The 18,668-nt window shown below is 47.0% G+C and overlaps 2 protein-coding genes across 9 annotated transcripts in view; one reads left to right on the top strand and one right to left on the bottom strand.

The window, feature by feature from the left end:
• The window catches only part of LOC102056417 (GON-4-like protein), a 32,123-nt gene extending 17,533 nt beyond the window's left edge, over nucleotides 1–14,590 (top strand). For 5 of the 8 annotated variants that reach the window (XM_055696556.1, XM_055696553.1, XM_055696560.1 and 2 more), the window contains 16 exons: nucleotides 383–554; nucleotides 1,263–1,407; nucleotides 1,611–1,761; nucleotides 2,439–2,555; nucleotides 3,544–5,286; nucleotides 5,867–6,110; nucleotides 7,118–7,299; nucleotides 7,818–8,015; nucleotides 8,555–8,698; nucleotides 9,177–9,320; nucleotides 9,633–9,752; nucleotides 10,038–10,151; nucleotides 10,644–10,851; nucleotides 11,772–12,558; nucleotides 13,022–13,124; nucleotides 13,719–14,590. In XM_055696556.1, the coding sequence (XP_055552531.1) occupies nucleotides 383–554; nucleotides 1,263–1,407; nucleotides 1,611–1,761; nucleotides 2,439–2,555; nucleotides 3,544–5,286; nucleotides 5,867–6,110; nucleotides 7,118–7,299; nucleotides 7,818–8,015; nucleotides 8,555–8,698; nucleotides 9,177–9,320; nucleotides 9,633–9,752; nucleotides 10,038–10,151; nucleotides 10,644–10,851; nucleotides 11,772–12,558; nucleotides 13,022–13,124; nucleotides 13,719–13,868 (4,722 nt within the window). In that variant the 3' untranslated portion in view covers nucleotides 13,869–14,590. Of the gene's footprint in view, nucleotides 1–382; nucleotides 555–1,262; nucleotides 1,408–1,610; nucleotides 1,762–2,438; nucleotides 2,556–3,543; nucleotides 5,287–5,866; nucleotides 6,111–7,117; nucleotides 7,300–7,817; nucleotides 8,016–8,554; nucleotides 8,699–9,176; nucleotides 9,321–9,632; nucleotides 9,753–10,037; nucleotides 10,152–10,643; nucleotides 10,852–11,771; nucleotides 12,559–13,021; nucleotides 13,125–13,718 lie in introns of those variants that run through there. The other 3 variants (XM_055696555.1, XM_055696557.1, XM_055696558.1) reach the window with 3 other exon arrangements.
• On the bottom strand, nucleotides 14,288–18,660 carry MSTO1 (misato mitochondrial distribution and morphology regulator 1; the record flags this gene model as incomplete). The annotated part of the gene is made up of 12 exons (XM_055697237.1): nucleotides 14,288–14,815; nucleotides 15,074–15,192; nucleotides 15,288–15,389; nucleotides 15,619–15,803; nucleotides 15,955–16,086; nucleotides 16,638–16,790; nucleotides 16,891–17,025; nucleotides 17,114–17,231; nucleotides 17,339–17,477; nucleotides 17,674–17,850; nucleotides 18,070–18,184; nucleotides 18,517–18,660. Coding segments are annotated over 12 exons (1,758 nt in total), but the record flags the coding sequence as incomplete, so codon positions are not given.
• Between the last annotated feature and the right edge of the window lie 8 nt (nucleotides 18,661–18,668).

Here is an 18,668-nt window from a genome sequence, read left to right as displayed (position 1 = left end):
CTATGAACATGCTCAATATTTAGACAAATAATTCACATTGTGCTGACTAACAGTGCTTTGAATTGGCATGTCTTTGTATTTTTTTATTTATTATTTTCTTGGAAATACTGAAAACAAAGCTCAAAAAACCACAACTTCTGCAATTAGTGAATATTCTGTGACCTTGAAAGTTTCTGGGAAGTTGGGGAATAAAAAAAAAAAATAAAATTCCTCTGTTCCTAGATTTGTAATGCTCAAAAATAAGATCTGTAACACTCTACTTTTTTTTATGGCTGTCACTTCACCAGCTTTTATTTTTTGCATTATTGCGTTGCATGTATTTGTTCTTTACCTTCCATTTGAAGGCACGTTCTTTTATCTTTTTCTGTGTTCGACTTTGCAGAGTGAGCTTGGTAACTTTGCTCGAAGCTCTACACTCCTTCGTCTGTCGTTCAATCCTAAGTTTCAGACAATGTTCCAGCCATGTAACTTGAAGGGAGCGCTGCAGCTCATTGAAGATTTTCATGCCCAAGTCCAAGTTGACTGGAGCCCTCGCAAAGCTGTAAAGAAGAGTGGTATGTGTTTGAAGGGACAAGAGGCAGGGAAGCATTTGCAGCAAGAATTATTTCATGCTCTGCACCCTCCAGATGAAATATGGTTCAGACTGCTGTTCAGAACGATACTTTTTATTTTTTTGTTAATTTTGTGACATTTTTAGATAAACCCATCCACTTTATTGACTCCCTTTTTGCTTCTTCAACTTGCAAGACAGTGAAGCATGTTACATCAGCTGTTGACTTTTGGCATCATAATCCTGCCATTTATTGTTCTGCAGATGATGTTTTGAGCTGCAGAAGTCCATCAAGAAACTATGAAACTGGAAATAATTGTGCCAGGTGTGTTGGTTAACACACATCAAGGAAATTTTCCTTCTGTTGGAGTATGCTAGTGAAAAAAAAAAAAAGCTCCAACCTGTGTCTTCCAAATAGTTTGGTTTGTGATTTTTCTGCTACCTAGAGGATGGCAGAACCTTGAAATAAACAGAGCTTTTTACAGGTGCTTTCTCATACAGAGCAAAAGAAAAGATGGAAGGGGCACGTAATTGTACCTTTTGCTGATATAAACTTAATGGGCAAAACACAGGAAATACGCAAATTCTAAAAACCAGGGAGAAAATCTCTCTCTTGATGCAGTGAAGAGAGTAAAAGAAACAGTGCTTTTGAGAAGTTGGTTGTGAAAAAACATTGTTTGTTCATTTTCATATCTGTTAATTCTTTTCACAGCCAATGAATTTCCATGTTTGCCAAAGCAAGTAGCATGGATTTTGGCAACAAGGAGAGTCTTTATGTATCCAGAGTTACTGCCAATATGTGCCTTGAAAGCAAACCCTCCCCGGGACAAGATTATCTTCACCAAGGCAGAGGACAAGTAGGTGTTAGAATTATTGAATAAAATGCATATAAACAAGACTCCTTTGTTAAGGAGAATTTCTAGGACGCAGATTCTGGGATGTCTGTGTATTGTGCAACAGCACATCCAAATAGCAATCTGCTGTACTGTCTAAAGGACTTACTGTCTTCCCCCCCCACCCCGCCCCACCCCCCCCGTCTCCTTGTTTCTTCATTCTTCAGTTTATTAGCTTTAGGTCTGAAACATTTTGAAGGGACAGAGTTTCCAAAGCCTTTGATCAGCAAGTATCTCTTGCCAACAAAAACTGCCCACCAGCTTACAGTACGAATCAAGAATCTCAATATGAATCGAGCCCCTGATAATATCATCAGAGTAAGTGACGCGTTCAGATTATGGTTTGGTGTTCTTCATATTTGTGTGTCTGGTTGGCGTTTGTTGCACAAGAGGAGATGTGCTGTTTGTTCCAAGGACCTTTTTGTGTGTGTGCTGACACTTTCTTAAAATAAAATGTCTGTCATCCTTAGCAATGAGAATTTCTTCAAAAAGACCTTGTCCTCTGTACTTTGTGAGTACTTATGTTACTATTTTGACTCTTTAGAGCCCAGCACTTGCAGGCAGTCCTAGTACAACTGTGGCTTCAGTAATCCTGACAAACTCATACAAATAAACTTCAAGTAGCGAAGCTTAAACAAAAGTGCTGTCTGCAGTCAGGGTGAAGGTCCAGCTGGCCAAATACCCCATCACATAAGCTAATGGCCACTGCTGAAGAAAGAGTAAGAACCAGAAACACTTAAAGCAAGTACGCCTGCACATCTGCTATAACTTCGTGCTTGCTTTTGAGAGAAACCAAGATGGCAGTGAGCTCTTGTTCAGCCTTTTTTTTTTTTTTTTAATGTTTCTGTGGGTAGTACCTTATTAAAATAGTAGTGATGAGAGTCGCTTTATTGACATGAACACTTTTACAGAGCACATTCCTTATCCTGCATCCCAGCAGTTACTGGACAGGTGATCTGACCACAGTCATCTTGTCTTGTGTTCTCTCCACACAGTACTACAAAAAGACAAAACAGCTGCCCATTCTGTTCAAGTGCTGTGAGGAAATCCAACCTAATGAGTGGAAGCCACCTGTGGAGAGAGAAGAACATCGCCTGCCTTTTTGGCTAAAGGTACTTTCTGCTATTACTCATCCAGCACAGGGTGGTGGTTGCTGGTTTCTTGTTGGTTGGTTTTCTTTCAGGTTTCTTTGTTTGGGTTTTGGTTTCTTTCTTTTTCTTTGCAGCCTCTAGGTCCACAGTGAGTTGTTTGATAAGCCTGCAGCTCTGATGTCAAAAGGTAGTCTGATCATATTGCATGGGAGCCTGTGTTACCCCAAGTCTAGCTAGTAAACATAGCAAAGCCAGCAGCACTTGGCAAGTGCAAGCATTACAAGCATTACACACTGCTCTTGGTGCTTGTCTGCCCAGCTGCAGTACGTGATTGAACTTACCAGGGACATCCAGCATTTGGTCTCACATCCTCGTTTTGCTACATGGGTGTATTTCTAACGTTTCTGGTTTGATGTGTTGGTTTTATTTGGCTTTGTGAATTTGTTAATCAACGTAGTCTGACCCTTGCCTTACGGTTAGCAGTGTTGCCATCTTTACCAGTCAGTCACTGTATTACAGCCATGAGAAGAGGGTGTGTTCTTCCCCCTTAAAAACCTCACCCTCTAAGAGAAGAGAAGGAATCTGGGGGTTTGGGGTGGGGGTTTTTAAGTTGCAGGTATAGTGACCATGCCTGCGAGTCAGTCTAGGACTGTATCTGAGGAAAGAATTGGAGCCAGATGCCATGAAATCCAGTTCTCTAATTGCCCGTTGTATTTCACTGTTACAGTGAAGCTTCCTTCCCACGAAATCTTGTATTTATTAAGGGAACCTTTACAAAGCAATTCGGTTCTGTTGTGTCTTTCTGGCTCTCAGATTCTTTTGAAGGCTTCGGAGTAAACTCATGAATATGAAGTAATATACGGCAAATATAAATTAATATACAGCAGTAGAAAGTAAATACTTCACTTTTAGAAGCAAGATGGTGTGTGTCGCCTTCTGTGGTGCTGTTTGGAGGCTGTAATAGAGAAATAGCCTATGGACTGGACTAATAAACTCTTGTTCCCTGTAGGCAAGCTTGCCCTCCATTCAGAGGGAACTGAAGCAATTAGCGGAAGATGCCAGGGAGATGCCAGGTTCACCTGATGCAGAATCTGTCTTTTTGGGGACAGGAAAGGACACTGCAGACACAGAACGTGATGAAAAATACCCTCTACTCATGCCAAAGGGACTAGTACTGACCCTAAAGCCTCTTGCCAATCGATTCTCTAGGAGAGCATGGAGGAGGCAGAGGTCTTCAGCTTTGAAGCCTGTTCTCATTCGACCGAGTCCTTGCCTGCAGCCCAGTTCCAACGCTATTAACATCCAGAAAACTGTGAAGTTGTCCCAGTCAGAAGCTCCTCCCAGCAAAGTTATGGTTCAGATTCCTCGGCTGATCCAGCCGGCTACGGTTATGCAGACTGTGCCGGGAGTGCAGCCTTTAAATGTTCCAGCAGTGGTAGGAAGCGGGGATGGCTTGGAATTCCAGAATGTGCTCTCCACTTCACATTCAGACTCCAGACAAGCTTTCTCAGCTGCGGTACCACCAGCTCTAGTGTCCTCAAATCCAGTAACTTTTCAGCCAAAAGTGATGTTGCCAGCTTTGGCCGGAGCAAAAATACGCAAACCTTGTGTTCGTAAGGGATACCAAAAGAAAAAAGGGACAAAATCTGCCCCACTGATAAAGGCTTCGGCTTTGATTCAGCCATCTCCTGTGATCCTTACTGTACCCGCTACCACCGTGAAAGTGGTTAATATAGGCAACGGTTGCAATATGATTCAGCCCATAAATACAACAGTTGGTAGAGGCACTCAGGCTATTCCAGTTACAACCTTATTGGTAAATCCATCCACTTTCCCATGTCCATTAAATCAGCCTCTAGTGACTTCTTCAATCCCTTCGTTGATTGTCTCTCCTAACCCTGTTGGTCTTTCTGCATCATCTGTTGGTGAAAACGAAGAACAGCTGAATCTGGTTCCTTCCTGCCTGGCTGGAAAGAACAAAAGTACCTATCCCACGGTGGAGCCCAAGGCAGAGCCCCCGGAGCTGTACGTTTCATGCTCCGCTGTCTCCCCCAAGGAGGAGTGTGGTACAAATCCTTCCACTTCAAATAACAGCAGTCAGGAAGAGGTAAATAAGAGCGACTGCTGTAGCTGGACAGTGGTGGAAGGAGACGAGAATGTCTCAGAGCCCTTGTCTGTGGACCTTTTGCCTCATTTAGAAGATCCAGATGAAACGGTGAAAATCGAGCCCGAAGAGTCCAATGATGCTACCAAGGAAGTGAATCCAGTACAGAAGAGGGATCTCTTATGCGCTGAAGTGAAGGAGGAATTCATGCTGGATCTTGGTCAGGAGCTGAACATGGAGGCTGAATGTTCATGTTCAGATGACCTGAAAGAAATTAAGAAGGAGCAGCACGCTTTGTGTGAGGAGAAGGGAGAAGAAGAACGACGGGCTTTGCAGTCGACTCCCCATGGTGAACAGCAGATGGATGCAGGTGTTGTTGCTGGACCACAAGTAAGCAGTGAGTCTCCAAAGAATCTTTCTTACGCAGCAGATGTTGAGGCTGAATTTAGTAGTCCGCTAGGAAGACCAGAGGATTCGTCCAGTATTGATGGCCAGTCTGTTGGGACACCAGCTGGCCCTGAAGCTGCAGGAGAAAGAGAAGGACAAGAAGAAGAGGAAGAAGATGATTTTGATGATTTTACACAAGATGAGGATGAAGAAATGTCATCAGCCTCAGAAGAATCTATTCTTTCAGTGCCAGAACTTCAGGTAAAAGCAAACAAAACTTTAAAAAATCTTGCTAATGCCAAATGTCTGAAACACCCTAGTGGAGTCAGGGCAAATCGCATTTTGGATCCAGTTGAAAAGCTGGACTGTTAACTATACAGTAGCACAGTATTGTGCTGTTTTGCAGAGAAATTGGACACCGTTTTTTCTGGGAAGATTTTTTAAGGCCAAGCTAAGGGAATATCATGCAAATACACAGTTCTAAATTCTGCTCAGTTGTAAGGACTTCCTCAACGGAGGCTGTCCTATAATAAGAAGTACTTAAAGGGAAAATTATTTTCCAGGTCACAGTTGCTCTAAGCCTGATGATCATTAAGGAGTTCCGTCTAACTTAAGGCTTTTGTAAGTGGCAGATTCTGAAATTTAATTTTGTGTGTGATACAAAAATAGGCTGTTCTGGTTATTACTGAATTCTGTCCCTTCAGTGGAATCCTCTAGTTGGTCAGATGTCAGTCTGTGAAATTGGCTGTTAGAATTACAATGGAGCGAGCTAGTTACTGAATGACATGAAAACAAACACTAGATGAAAACAATGTGACTTTTTTTGTTGTTGCTTTCTAAGGAGACAATGGAAAAACTTACTTGGCTTGCAACAGAGAGACGTTTAAGCCAAGAAGGAGATTCTGAAGAAGAGAATTCCCAGGAAGACAACTCTGAGCCTGAGGAAGAGGAGGAGGAGGAAGGGGAAGGAATAGAGAGTTCACAGAAAGATGATGAAATATGTGGAGATATATCAGAGGAACCTAAATCTGCCTTCACGTTGACAAAGACTGCCCCGCAGGTGGAAGCCCACAGAATCCCAGCAGGTAAGTTCCGTGCGTTTCTTTCGATAGAAGGCAAGGGGAAATAGAGCTGCTCTCTGCGTTAGAAGCAGAACAATGGGGAAAACTATCTGGGTTTAATTTCACTTAGCGTATCTGAGCATCACTAAGCTGTCCCTCTGGAAGTCAAATTTTGCAACACAGTCACAATTCTGTAAAAACAGTTCTTACCAGAGGCCCTTGTGCATGTGAAGAGAGTGTCTTTAGTCCATCGTAATGCATTTATGCTTCGAAAATTTGCAGGTCTAACATTTGTGGTTTGTGTCAGTTAATCCTCAACACCTATATAAGAACAATATTAAATAGTCAAATTTTTGCCAAATTGAATTTTGTGTTACAAGGTCATGTTGGGGGAAAAATAAATGAAACAAAATAATACCTTAACAGGATCTAGCAAGTAGATGAACTTGAGCAGTGCACCTTGAGGAGGTGGACCTCAGCCCGTTAGACCAACAGATTCCTAACCTAAAGACATAAAAATCTTGATGTAGCAACTCTTGGTACACTATTACATTCCATATTACATGACACCAGTTACTTATCTATGATGTTAACTCTCTTTGTGTAAATAATAAGCTAAAAGAATAATTTGCAAGTGTTAACAGCCAGCTCTCATGCTTATACTGTATCTCTGTTCACCCACCGCGACTTCTTTGCCCCTGGTATGCAGTAGACGTATCTATTAGTTCTTAGTAGATTGTTAGCTGAGAAACAGAATGGGTTTGTTGCTGTATCCAGAGATTTTTCCCATCAGATGCTATAAACAGCCAATTTAAAATACGTTAGCCAGCCTGACTCACGAGAAGCAGATTGCTCACACGCTTTTTTTTTTTTTTTTATTTTATTATTACAGGAGAGCGTAAGCAGCTAACTCATCACTAGCTCTGAAAACTTGCTTTTCTGTTGCAATATCGGTCTAGAAGAGTAGTTGTCTGCCAGCCCAGGGAATGTATGAAAAGCACCTGTACAACTTGCTTTGTGTTTCTTCACAGGAGAAAACATGAAAGCCCCTGGGAAGAGCAGGAGCTCCCACAGAACCAGGAATAAGAGGGGACGGGCTCGTGCTAGCAAAGATACATCTAAACTGCTCCTCTTGTATGATGAAGACATCCTAGAGAGAGATCCCCTGCGGGAACAGAAAGATCTGGCATTTGCACAAGCCTATCTAACCAGGGTAAGCCAGATTGGCTTGTAACCCAGAAGCAGGAACATCGGATACTTTGAGTCCTCTTAACTCTGTTCATGCCTGAGCCGCATAACTGCCAGTTCTAACTGGGTGTGCTGGATCTGGTCAGGATCGAGTTATCATTCTTCCTAGCACCCCAAATGGCGGTTCTTGACTTGCTAAGCTGTCTTTATCTTGACCTATGAGTTTTCTTGCTTTTGCTTTTCCTCTTCCCTCCCCTGTCCTGTTCTGGGGAGGCAGGGAATGTGTGGCCGTGGGGGCGCTTAGCTGCTGGCTGCAGTCAGTCCACAACACTGGCCTCCTAATTTCAGAATTTCAGTCTTGGATTTTGTTCCACTCTCTCTTGTGAGCAGTTCAAATATATCTTAAAGGAGGAGACTTGGTTGGCTCAACAAAACTGGAAGCACTGTGTAAATTCTGAGTAGCAAGAGATCAAAGATTACTAAATTAACTTGCTTTCTTCCTGGATGTTATGTAGTCGTGTGAAAGTGTCTTGCTCTTTCCAGGTGCGTGAAGCCTTGCAGCATGTTCCTGGGAAGTACGAAGACTTTCTTCGCGTTATCTATGAGTTTGAGATCAGCACGGACAAGCGAACAGCTGTGGATCTCTATTCCACTTTACAGAAACTATTGCATGACTGGCCACAGTTGCTCACAGATTTTGCTGCCTTTCTCTTACCAGAACAAGCTTTGGAGTGTGGATTGGTAGGTAGAATTAGAGAAGGAGAGCAAATTTTAAGCAGGCTTGTGTGGGAGTGAAAGAATAAGGAATTCTTTCTAGGGCAAGGAAGGTAAACAGCTGGTAAATCATTTGCTTACCTTGCTGTTTTATTAATCAGAATTGAAAAGTGTTTGTTTTAAGTCTCGTACGAAGTGTTACTGTGGAGGACTGGCCTTTCCCAGTTAGGTCATAGAACCTGACTGCAGAGACGGTGTGCAGGTACTGCAAGTCTCTCTCAGATCAGCCTTCCACTTTGTGAGACAGAGGTTTTCACCTGTTACTTTCTTTCTGGATTCTCTTACCTTATGTGCAAGTGGTTCAAGCAAAACTCTATAGCTCACTTAAGTATTGATTGTACAAAGTCTTATTTCTCTTCGTCAGCCTCTTCCCAGTTTTGCAGCGGGCATCAATACAAATGGAAAACAAAAAGCAAGACAGGCATTTTATAGTTTGCTGAAGCCAGCTAGAGATGCTTGGAAATATGTTCTTGAATGTGAGGGGTGAATCTTTTTCTTTTGGTCAGTTTGAAGAGCAGCAAGCATTTGAAAAAAGCCGGAAGTTCCTCAGGCAGCTGGAGATTTGTTTTGCTGAAAATCCTGCCCACCATCAAAAGATCATCAAAGTTCTGCAGAGCTGTGCAGACTGCCTTCCCCAGGAGATTGCAGAGGTAATTGGGCATTCAGGTATCTCCTTTCCCGCAAAAACCCTGGGAATGCAATTAGCTGGCCTGCTTCACTGTTCCCACGGGCTGCTCTGAGACCCAGGAGTTTATCAGGTGTGCTATGTCCCTCTGTGGGGCATGGTAGAAAATCGAAGCTGTCTCTTCAAGAGGCTTTACATTTAACTGACCTGTGTGCCTCCTCTCTCCTACCTCCACCTTGCTTTTACCGTCTTGCAGGTGAAATTTTACCTTAGTGCCTCTCACAGAGCCTGCCTAGAACTTTGGAGGGATATTTCCATGGTAATTTGATAGCTGGATGTGGAATGATCTCAAAATACTCATGAAATAGTACCAATGCAAGCATAAACTTCCATATTGGAGGTTTGATAAGCCTTGATGTTCCACTTGCTTTCAGAAATCCTTCTGAGAAGAACGTGACAACATGGAATGAAACACTCATTTTCTCTGGATTTCTCTCTTTCAGCTGAAGACCCAAATGTGGCAGCTGTTGAAAGGACATGACCACTTGCAGGATGAGTTCTCCATTTTCTTTGATCACTTGCGTCCCTCAGCCAGTCGCATGGGAGACTTTGAGGAGATCAACTGGACAGAAGAGAAGGAGTATGAGGTGGAGCAATCTTTTCCCCAAGACCAGGAAAGATAAAAGCAGAAATACTAGACATGTTGGAACTTGAAGAACTCTGATTGAGGCTGCATTTCCAGAGAGAGGGAAGCAGCACAGTTAGATAACTGTTGGTGGACTGAAGCAGAGTTTTCAGATTTTTTTTTTTTACAGCATTTATGTCTCTTCTAACATAATTGAACTTGTCTTGTCCTGGAACTATGCTCAGTATTCAGAAATTCATGGGGAAAACAAAGTCTGGTCTGCTGAAGAGCTGTCATGATAAGAGCAGGTTTTGTGTGTTTCCTTTTTTTGTAGTTCGATGGGTTTGAAGAGGTGTCTTTGCCAGATGTAGAAGAGGAGGATGAACCCCCCAAGATGCATGCAGCCTCGAAAAATAAGAAGCGGAAGGAGATCGGAGGCCAGAACAATGACAAGGTGGGCCTGAGGTATCTCATTAGTCCACATGTCTGGACTCTGAACAAATGCATGCCCGTGAGGGTAAATGTGTCTTATCAAGAGGCATGACAACAGAAGGATTTGAAGAAAGGGGATTGAAATGTTTCCATTGTGCTTTTCTTGCCAGCAGCATAATTGCTTTACTTCTCCGGGTGTACGCAGAGCGCCACTCAGCCCTTCCTGGCTCCCTCTGGGGTAAACATTCCCCTGACTGTTGTCTTTGTGTACATGCACGTTTGTCAGCTGCAGTATGTCTGTTTCCAGGAGGTCGAGTGGGTAGATGGGATGAAGGAATGTTCATGTTCCTGCCATGAAGGGAGTAGCGATCTCAAGCTAAAGAAAAGCAAAAGGAGGACCTGCAGCCATTGTAGTAGTAAGGTTAGTTGATAGGCCAAGTCACTGGAGTGGTGAGTGAAAGGAGTCCCGCTGAGGGTCCCCACGTTGTGATGATCTGCCCAGCCTTGGGTCTCATGTCTCCGAAATAATGTGCTGAGGAAGCAAGTTAAATCAAAAGGTGACCAGTGGTGTCTCCCAATTTGGAGCCCTGACCACACTACCTGGCCTTCCCCTCTCTATCTCGTGCTCACTTCCTGCTGCCCCTCCTTGCTGTGCTAAATAATAGTGTGTTTTATGTTCTTTTGAGTTTAAGACTAGGCTTTTTTTAAGTGGAAGATGCTTGCGTGGCCACTATGTGAAAAGAACTGTGCCTGTTCATAAGAATATAAAAGATTCAGCTTTCTTAAATGCAAACATATTGCCAAACTGAAGCCTTTGTTAGGGCCAAGGAACGCTTGGGAAGCAAAGGCCGAGATGTTAGGTTTGGGCTGGTACACCACACCTGTAACTATATGCCTATACATTGATTTGCAGGTGTGTGAAAACAAATTTTATAAAAATAAAGATTCTCCAGAGCTGACTGCAAGCCTTGTTCAGCAAGAATCAAGTCCTCAGCCTGAAGGGAAGGATTCTGGAATGTCTAAGGAACCTGCAGAAGAAAGCCTGGAGAACAGAAATGAGGGAGAGGATTTCCAGAGCAAAACAAAACCCATGTCTAGGAAAGTGGACTCTCTGGCCTCAGGTATGTGAAAGTCGTGTGCGGGCAGGTAGGTCGTTCATCTCCAAACTGGTTCACACAAATGAAAATAGGTATAGGACTTCCCAATGCAAACTCATTGAGATAATGAGAACTTCTAATACTATTCTTTTCATTTTCCCCCTTGTGTTCATCCACTCTGGATGCTGTAAACACACATATATCCAGAGGATTCCCTTCAAAAAAAGCTTTCTTGACTAGCGATATATTCTCCCCTTTTCAGATGATCAGTCCATTTAAGCTTCTCTTGCTAACATACTAGTCTGATTCCCAGTACTACCAGTCCATGATACTGGGTTTTTTTATTCCAGTTTTCATTTTAGCACTACAATTCAAAATCACCATCTCTCAAATCTTCCTTTAAATGATCTCCTTCATGCTACTTGTTTTTCCTTCAGTCTGGTACAGACAAAAGGAAATATAATTATTACCGGATAAACAACCTGAGAGATCTCTTCCTTCCTTCAGTAACAATCTCTCAGTTAATGCTACTGTTGGAGGCGCCGCACAGGTTAAATGGAGCGGTTTAAATGCGATGCAACCTGACATCTAGTTTATAGTGGTTTTGTAAATAGGGTGCCAAGAGCACCAACATCTGTTTCACTTGAGAATTTTGTTCTGGGCAATGTGCTTAAGCTTTTTCGTGTGTTCATCACTTCTTCACGGAGCAGCTGGTGAAGAAACCCACAGTGGTGAAGAAAATTGACTGCAGAGTACTGTCTTCGAAGTACAGGATGGGTAAACTGCAGATAAAATTACAAAGCTGCTCCTAAATATTGTTCTCATTTACAGCATTATGCTCTAGAATCGTATTTTTTAAAAAAAAATCCCCTAAAAATTAAATGAATGAAGTCTCCAGAAGTTTTTCTTGCTAACAGCAAATGCTTCTTGTTTGGATTTCTTAGCAGGATCTCACCTGGAAGGAAAGATCGTCTCCAGCAGACATGCCTCTTCTGAAAAAGCTGCACTGCCTGACAGTCAGGTTCAAGAAGCAGGTGTCGGTGCTGTTGTGAATGCTGCACAGGACAGTGACTCTTCTGCCACTGGCCCCAGGTGGACACATCTACAAAAACCTACTCTAAAACTACCTCAAGAAACCAAAGACTGCCCTTGCACTGCGGGAGGTGAGGGACTAAGCCAGCAGCAGCCAGGAAACGCAGCTGTTTCTGCTGGGCCGAGCAGAGATCTGCTGTCCTCTCGCTCTGCTGCAGTGAAAGGTTTAACGGGACCTAGTTCCTCTTCTGGAAGGAGTTTGTGTCAGACTGAAGGGCTTCATTCTGATTCATCAGATAAGCTCCCTGTCTTTGGTCACGCTTCAAAATCAGGTATGAAAGACTTTGAGGGACCGCCTTTGCCTCTGGAAGGAAAACCTGAAGCAAAGCAGGGTTGGATAACACCGGGTAGAAAACCGACACTGGGTAAGAGCTGCAGCTCTCAGTCCCCTGATAACTGCATGTTGGAAACAGATGATATGGGCTGCACTGGAAATTTTCTGGAGAACAGGTTAAAGTCAAATGCAAACAACTGCTTCCAGGTGCATCAGCATTCTGAGCAGCTGGAATACGGAGTGGTTACTGCCTCCCTGGGGCAGAAGGAAGAGGAACAGCAACAGCAGCGAATCACAGAAGCAACTGTGTGCGCTAAGAACAGCAAGGTCAGCTCGACGGGGGAGAAGGTTGTCCTCTGGACCAGGTACATCTGCCTGAACTGCATCCTTCATGCATTCAGTATTTGGCTTCAGTCTTCATATTAAAGAGGATCCTTTTATTTTCATTTTGTATTCCCATTTCCTAATGTGATCTGCCCTTTCTTTGAATGTTCCTGCCTCATTTCCTCTAACCACAGCCTGACAGCTGCCATCCTGGGCCTGTGAGAAATTCTGTCTGTTTGTGGCACTGTAATTATTGTAGTACTTCAGGCTGGGAAAGAATTATTTTTTTCTCTCCTTCAAAAAGCTTAAAAAGAGGCTAAATGCAGCTCTGCTTAGAACTGTGTCTCGTGACTGCTGGCACGTAGTAGCAGTCAAGGGAGCAGCCTGCAGGGCTTGCTCTGTGATCGTTACCCTTACCCAGGAACAAGCCTCTCGGGCTTGTGGTGGTTGAAGTGCGTCAACACTTGTTTTCAGCAGTTTCATAGCTACTGTACCGTTTTGCAGGGAGGCTGACAGAGTCATCCTCACCACCTGTCAGGAGAAAGGAGCCCATCTGGAAACCTTCCATGCCATCTCGCAGAAACTGGGCAACAAGACTGCTAGTGAGGTGAGGGGTTGGTGTGGAGAAGCTTGCAGCTGCTGCAGTGAACGGGCAGAGGGGGTGGAGGTTTGCTGTCGTGCTCATTTCCCAGACTTCACTTTGATGCTGCATCAGAGGAAAATAATCCCAATTGCAAATAAAAAGCAAACCCAAACCCAACCCTGATCTGTTCTGGTGGAGCCCAAAATCGTGACTGCCGTGGTCCTTTGTACATTTACCACTGGTAACTCCAGCCTTACATTTGGTACCAGGGGAGCTTCAGTGACCGCTCCTTGGGTCTTCAGCCGCCTGCTTCAGTACAAGGCATCCACTGGGTTTGGTCTCTTCACCTTCTCCACATCACTGCCTAAGAACCTTTCCAAACTGCCAGTTTTTCTCCCTGCAAGTCAGGGGAGTATAACTGTTCTTCCAAAGAAAACAGAAACCACCCAGTGCTCTTCTCTTTCTCTATCCCTTCATGACTGAATCTCGCACAAAATGTGATTGTGTGGGTTTTTTTAAATGTAAAGGCACAAAACACCTTGAACTTCATAATAGGCAAGTTCTATTTCCTACCACCTTTTAGGTCACTACTCATGTTGCATTTCCCTTGTTCTTCAGGTATCCCACAGGTTCAGAGAACTGATGAGGCTGTTTCATACATCCTGTGATGGGAGCTCTGAAGATGAGGAGGATGCAACTAGTACCAGTAACACAGACCAGTTGTCAGATAAAGATCTTCTGCTTTCTGAGGAAGAACCTGATGACTAAGGTTTTTCTGGCTTGATAAGCTACCGACTGCATCAGAAGGAGAGTTTGTTTGCCAGTTTGCTGCTAGACAGGTGCTGTGCCTAAAGGAAAAATGCTTGCCCAGGTACTTAAGATAGCACCTGTTGGGTTTTTTTCCCCTTCACTTTCCTGCTACACTTTTGACAAGCTGCACTTCATCTGCATCAAGCTAAAGGAATGAAGAATGGTGTTAGGGTGGTAACGTCCCCTAGGGCCTGCATGGGGAGCTTTGACAGAACTGATGCTTGTGGACACTGACCTTGCTCTGTAGTGAAGACTGGGCCACCAGCTTTTGAAAAGAACATGTAAATACTGTATCATAAGATGTCTGTTTTCATGTGGGACAAACACATGGTTTTTTTGTAAGTTTTTCCCCCTGTGTTGATTGTGACTTTCCCACGTACAATCCAAATTCTGTATTTATTGTGTGGTCTTACTCTAACAGGCAGAGTAAATTCACTTTGCAAAGTTTTAAAAAACAACCCCAAACATACAAAAACAACCTCCAAAAAGCAGCTTTCTTCCTTTACAACACAACTGCAAGGAGCTGGAGTATTTAAGCCAGCCTTTGCAACAGGGCTTTTATGAAACTAAGAGAAAGTAGCAGTTGGGCCACCTTTAAAGCCAGTCCCTTTATTTTGGAAATGACTTGAACGATACTCCTCCTTCCACTCTTTAGTAATAAAGATGTTAGTCTGAATCTGCTTCATCTTCAGATTCATCTGCTTCCAACCCTGTTTCATAGCACTGGGATAGAGTTCTTAGCTCCTCTAAGGCCTCCTGGAAGTCATCTGGCTCCACCCCAGCAGAGAAGAAGCTGGCCCATCGCCCCATGTTCAGCTTCCGCACATCCTTGTACAGGCTGTAGAGCAGCGTGTGCAAAACCGGCGAGGACTGCAGGGCTGCGAGCACAGGGATGCTTTCAACAGCTGCAGGGAAAAACATCTCTCTGTAAATAAATTGATCAAACTTTGCTGCCCTGCCCTATCCTACTTTACAAGCAGTTGCTTTACTTGAACTCAGCAGAGCTTAAGAGTTGCTTAACCCTCATAATTTTTGCTCTACAAACACTCAACTGTTTTTGCGTTTGTTTTTTTTTTTTTTAAATACTTCTCTTCACCTGTGTTAGACCCTGCTGCCCTCATGTGATTGCTTCCTCTTGCAAAGTAAGATTAAGGGGTACTTACCTGCTGAGGAATAACCAGGAGGTTTGTTCAGGAGGAAGCCTTGTCTGGTCAGAAGCGGAGAAAAAAACTGGGGGTACGGAGGTAGGGTATGACACGGCTGCTCAAGCACGTGGGCTGTGCTGTAAGGGAGAAGGCAAGTGGAGTTATGCGAACGCCGCTCTGCCTTCATTCTCCAGGCCGCGTTCCCTGGCGTATAAAAAAGCCCGTCGCCAACCTGAATGCCCCGGGGAACGCTGCATGCAGGTAACACTGCAGGATCTGCTCGGTGCTCCCGCAGGCGTGCAGCGGTGAAGGGGGCAGCTCTCCTGGACGGCTGCTGCAGAGAAAAGCAATTCATGGCTTATCCTGGGGACTTGACTGAAAACGTCAGTGTCAGCTGCGTTTTAGCTGCTCTGCTGCAAAGCTGGTCGTGTATCGCTAGAGTTCACCCTGGCCCTTCCGCTGACACTCCCAACAGAAGGATGACGATTCACTTTTGTAAGAAACCGCTGCTGTTGGGAGTGCCAGAGCTCTGAAGGGGAGCATGCAGCTCGAGCGCCGATTACCTGGTGGGACTTTCTTTGCAGATTCCTCGTAGCACAACAGACTGAGCAAAACAGTGGCTGACCTTTTGCTCCCTACATGAAGACAGAAGCTTCCAGGGCACATCCTGCTGGTAGGCACATAAAGTATCGGGGAGCGAGTAACCACATCGGGCAGGAAAGGGAACTGAAGCCCACGCAGCTACAACCTACGAGTCGGAGAGGAGGTGACACGTCACGATCCAGAGCACGCTCCCCATATCCCGTTACGTGTGCGTGGATGTGGAGCAGAACACCAGCTCCTGCTCAGAGCAGTAGTTCAGGGAGAGCCGAAAGGATCAGGGTTGTCTGTGCCATTACCTTTCTCCCAGAGAAGTTCAGTGTGTCGGCAAGGTGCATCATAGAGCCCTGAGAGGAATGGAGCCGGTAAGGAGCAGTGAGGGTATCGAGCGCTGCCGCCAAAATAGCGCTGCTGTGGTAGTTCAGCGATGCCTGTGGAGTGAGAAAAATGGAAGACTTACAGGACAAGTTAAATTCATCTTCCTTAACAGATTTTTGTATATTTAACTGATGCACGTTGTAAACTATGGGGTTTCTGCAGGTTGTGTTTAATGGTTTTTTCAGGTGTGGGGTAAGCAAGTCAACCGTTTGCTAACAAATGATCTGTTGCCAGTCCTCCTATTGGCAGCTTCTTAGCGCTCAGACAGGGCTGGAGTTACGTACTCCACACGTGACAAACGCTGCGGTAAAGCATTTTTTTCAGTGCCGAAAGCGAAGACAGCGCACCAACGGAAAGGCTGCAAAAAAGGGAACGTGCTAGTGTTTTTAGAAGTATGAAAAAAACATGGGAATGAGAAGTTGGCAGTTAAGCCTCGGTGAAAAAAGCAGGGAGGAAAACCTCTGCTTAGCAGAACACCCTCATGAAAAAAACTTGCTAAAAACACACAGCTGCAGAAAACACTTGGAGCAGTACATCTGAAAAAGGTGAAAGCCAGCCAAGGCACGTGGTGGCTCCAGGTAAAGCCACTGTATGTGGTACATACGTTGTAGTTTATATATGGAAATGCAACGGGAGGTTGTGGCTTGATCCCAAGGCTCCCACTGAGTGACAGGGGGCAGAAGAGCGAGCTGTGGCTGGAGAGACGGACAATTCCCAGGGCTGTGTTCATCAGTCTGTACAAATTCTTCTGAGCATCCTGGAGGGAAAAGGAGTCAAAGACACAACCAAGCCGTGGTCGAATCTGCACTGGGCACAAAAGCGGCACCGGTTCTTGGTTTTCCTTGTTGTTTACTTACTCCCATGTTACTCATGACGGGAGTCAAGCCCCAGGTCAGGATTCCTTTTCCTGAATATTCATCGCAGAGCAGTTCTGTCACCTTGGCACCGACTCCAGAGAATCCATTGTGTAGGTCACACAGGACTTGAAACCCCTGTGTAATATGAAGGCAGCATCAGAGAGTCAATTGATCTTGAGCAGAAAGGTTCCTGAGAGAAACGGCTGTTCGGGCCGTGTCAAACCTGCAGGTAATCGCACTCTTCAACATAAAAGTGCAACCGATCTTCCAGCTCCTCCAAGCAGCCGGGATCCTGCAGGAGACTTTCACCTTGTCCAAAGGCTTCCAGGCAACCGCAGTCCCTAAGGGGAAAAAAAAAGGGGGGAAAAGCTTGTGTCCCCTCCTGATTTTTCCCTGAAGGCAAAGGCAAGATCCTTCTGGAAGCGATGACCAAAGCTCCTGGACGCACCCATCGTGCATGTACTGGCGGATGACGTAGAGGCTCCGGGGATGCAAGTGCACGTTGAGGTAATCAGACCAGAGCTGCACGCAGGCGCCCGAGGAAACCTCCCCGGGGGCGACGAGGGGCGCAGGGGCCAGAGCCACGCCTGGAAGGAGATGGGGTGAGCGAAGGTCTCCAGCTCCGCGCACCCCCCGAATAAAGCAAACCCAGCTCCTGGTCCCAGCCTGCGGCTTCAGCCCTTCGCCGCTCGGGGACCCACCCTCCTGCGGCCCCGCACCCCCCGTGCCCCTCGTCCGGCCCTGCCTGGTCCCGGCGTGGCTCAGAACCCGGTGCCCCCGCACCTGGGGCCGCGGCGCTCGCTCTTCCCGAGGCACCGGCGTCCTGCGGGGTCACCGGGAGAGGGTCACGGGGGGGGCGCCGGGCCGAGGGGCTTGGTCCTCGCCGTGTGGCTGCCGGTGTCCCGCGGCGCGGAGCCCCCGGCCGAGGCGCGATCCAGGTAGGCGGCCACCGGCCCAGCCCTGCAAGGCAAACGGGCGGCAGCTGCCGGCAGCCCCCGGCCCCCCCCCGCGTCCCCCGGCCCCCCCCGCCCGCACTCACCAGGCCACCGGCGCCTCCGGGCCCGCGCCCCCGGGCCGCAGCGCGCCCACGCCGCCTGCAAGAAGGGCGGGTCACGGCGGGGCCGGTCCCGGTGCCGCCCCCGCCACTCCCACCCCCGGTGCTGGTCCCGGCCCCGGTACCTTTCAGCTCCAGCGCTACCAGCCGCGGCGTGGCCGCCTCCCGGCCGCCCCCGGCCCGCAGCAGCGCGGCGGCGCGGAGCTCGGCGCCATCAGCGGGGCTGCGCAGCGCGGCGGCCTGCGGGGGCGCGGGGGGTGTCAGGCCTATGCCCCGGCCTCTCCCGCCCCCGGCGCCCCCCCCCCCCCCCCCCCCCCCCCAGCCCCGGTGCTTCCCCCCCCCCCCCCCAAGGCCTGCTGCGCCGCCCTCCCCCTCCCCGCCCCGGCCCCGACCACCCTCCCAGCTCGCCCAGGGCCCCTCTCCACTCCTCGCCCCGGCGCCCGTCACTGTCCCCGCCCGTACCCCCCGCTCCCGGTCCCGGCCCCGACCCCCAGCGCCCCCCGCCCCGCTCCCCGCCGCCCCAGTCTCTCCCCGCCGGTGCTGTTCCCGATCGCCCCCGCGTCCCCCCGCACCTGCAGCCCCCACCAGTGGGCGCCCACGCAGCCCGCGTACTGCCCCAGCTGCAGCGTCACCCGCCTCCCCCGGCATCGCCCCGCGCCGCCGCCGCCGCCACGCGCAGGAAGCGCGTCACGGGACCGCCCCCCCGCCCCGCCCCCCGCCCCGC

This window comes from Falco cherrug, chromosome 19 (genome assembly GCF_023634085.1).
Source record: "Falco cherrug isolate bFalChe1 chromosome 19, bFalChe1.pri, whole genome shotgun sequence".
Lineage (NCBI taxonomy): Eukaryota > Metazoa > Chordata > Aves > Falconiformes > Falconidae > Falco > Falco cherrug.
This window is presented reverse-complemented; position numbering and strand designations above follow the sequence as displayed.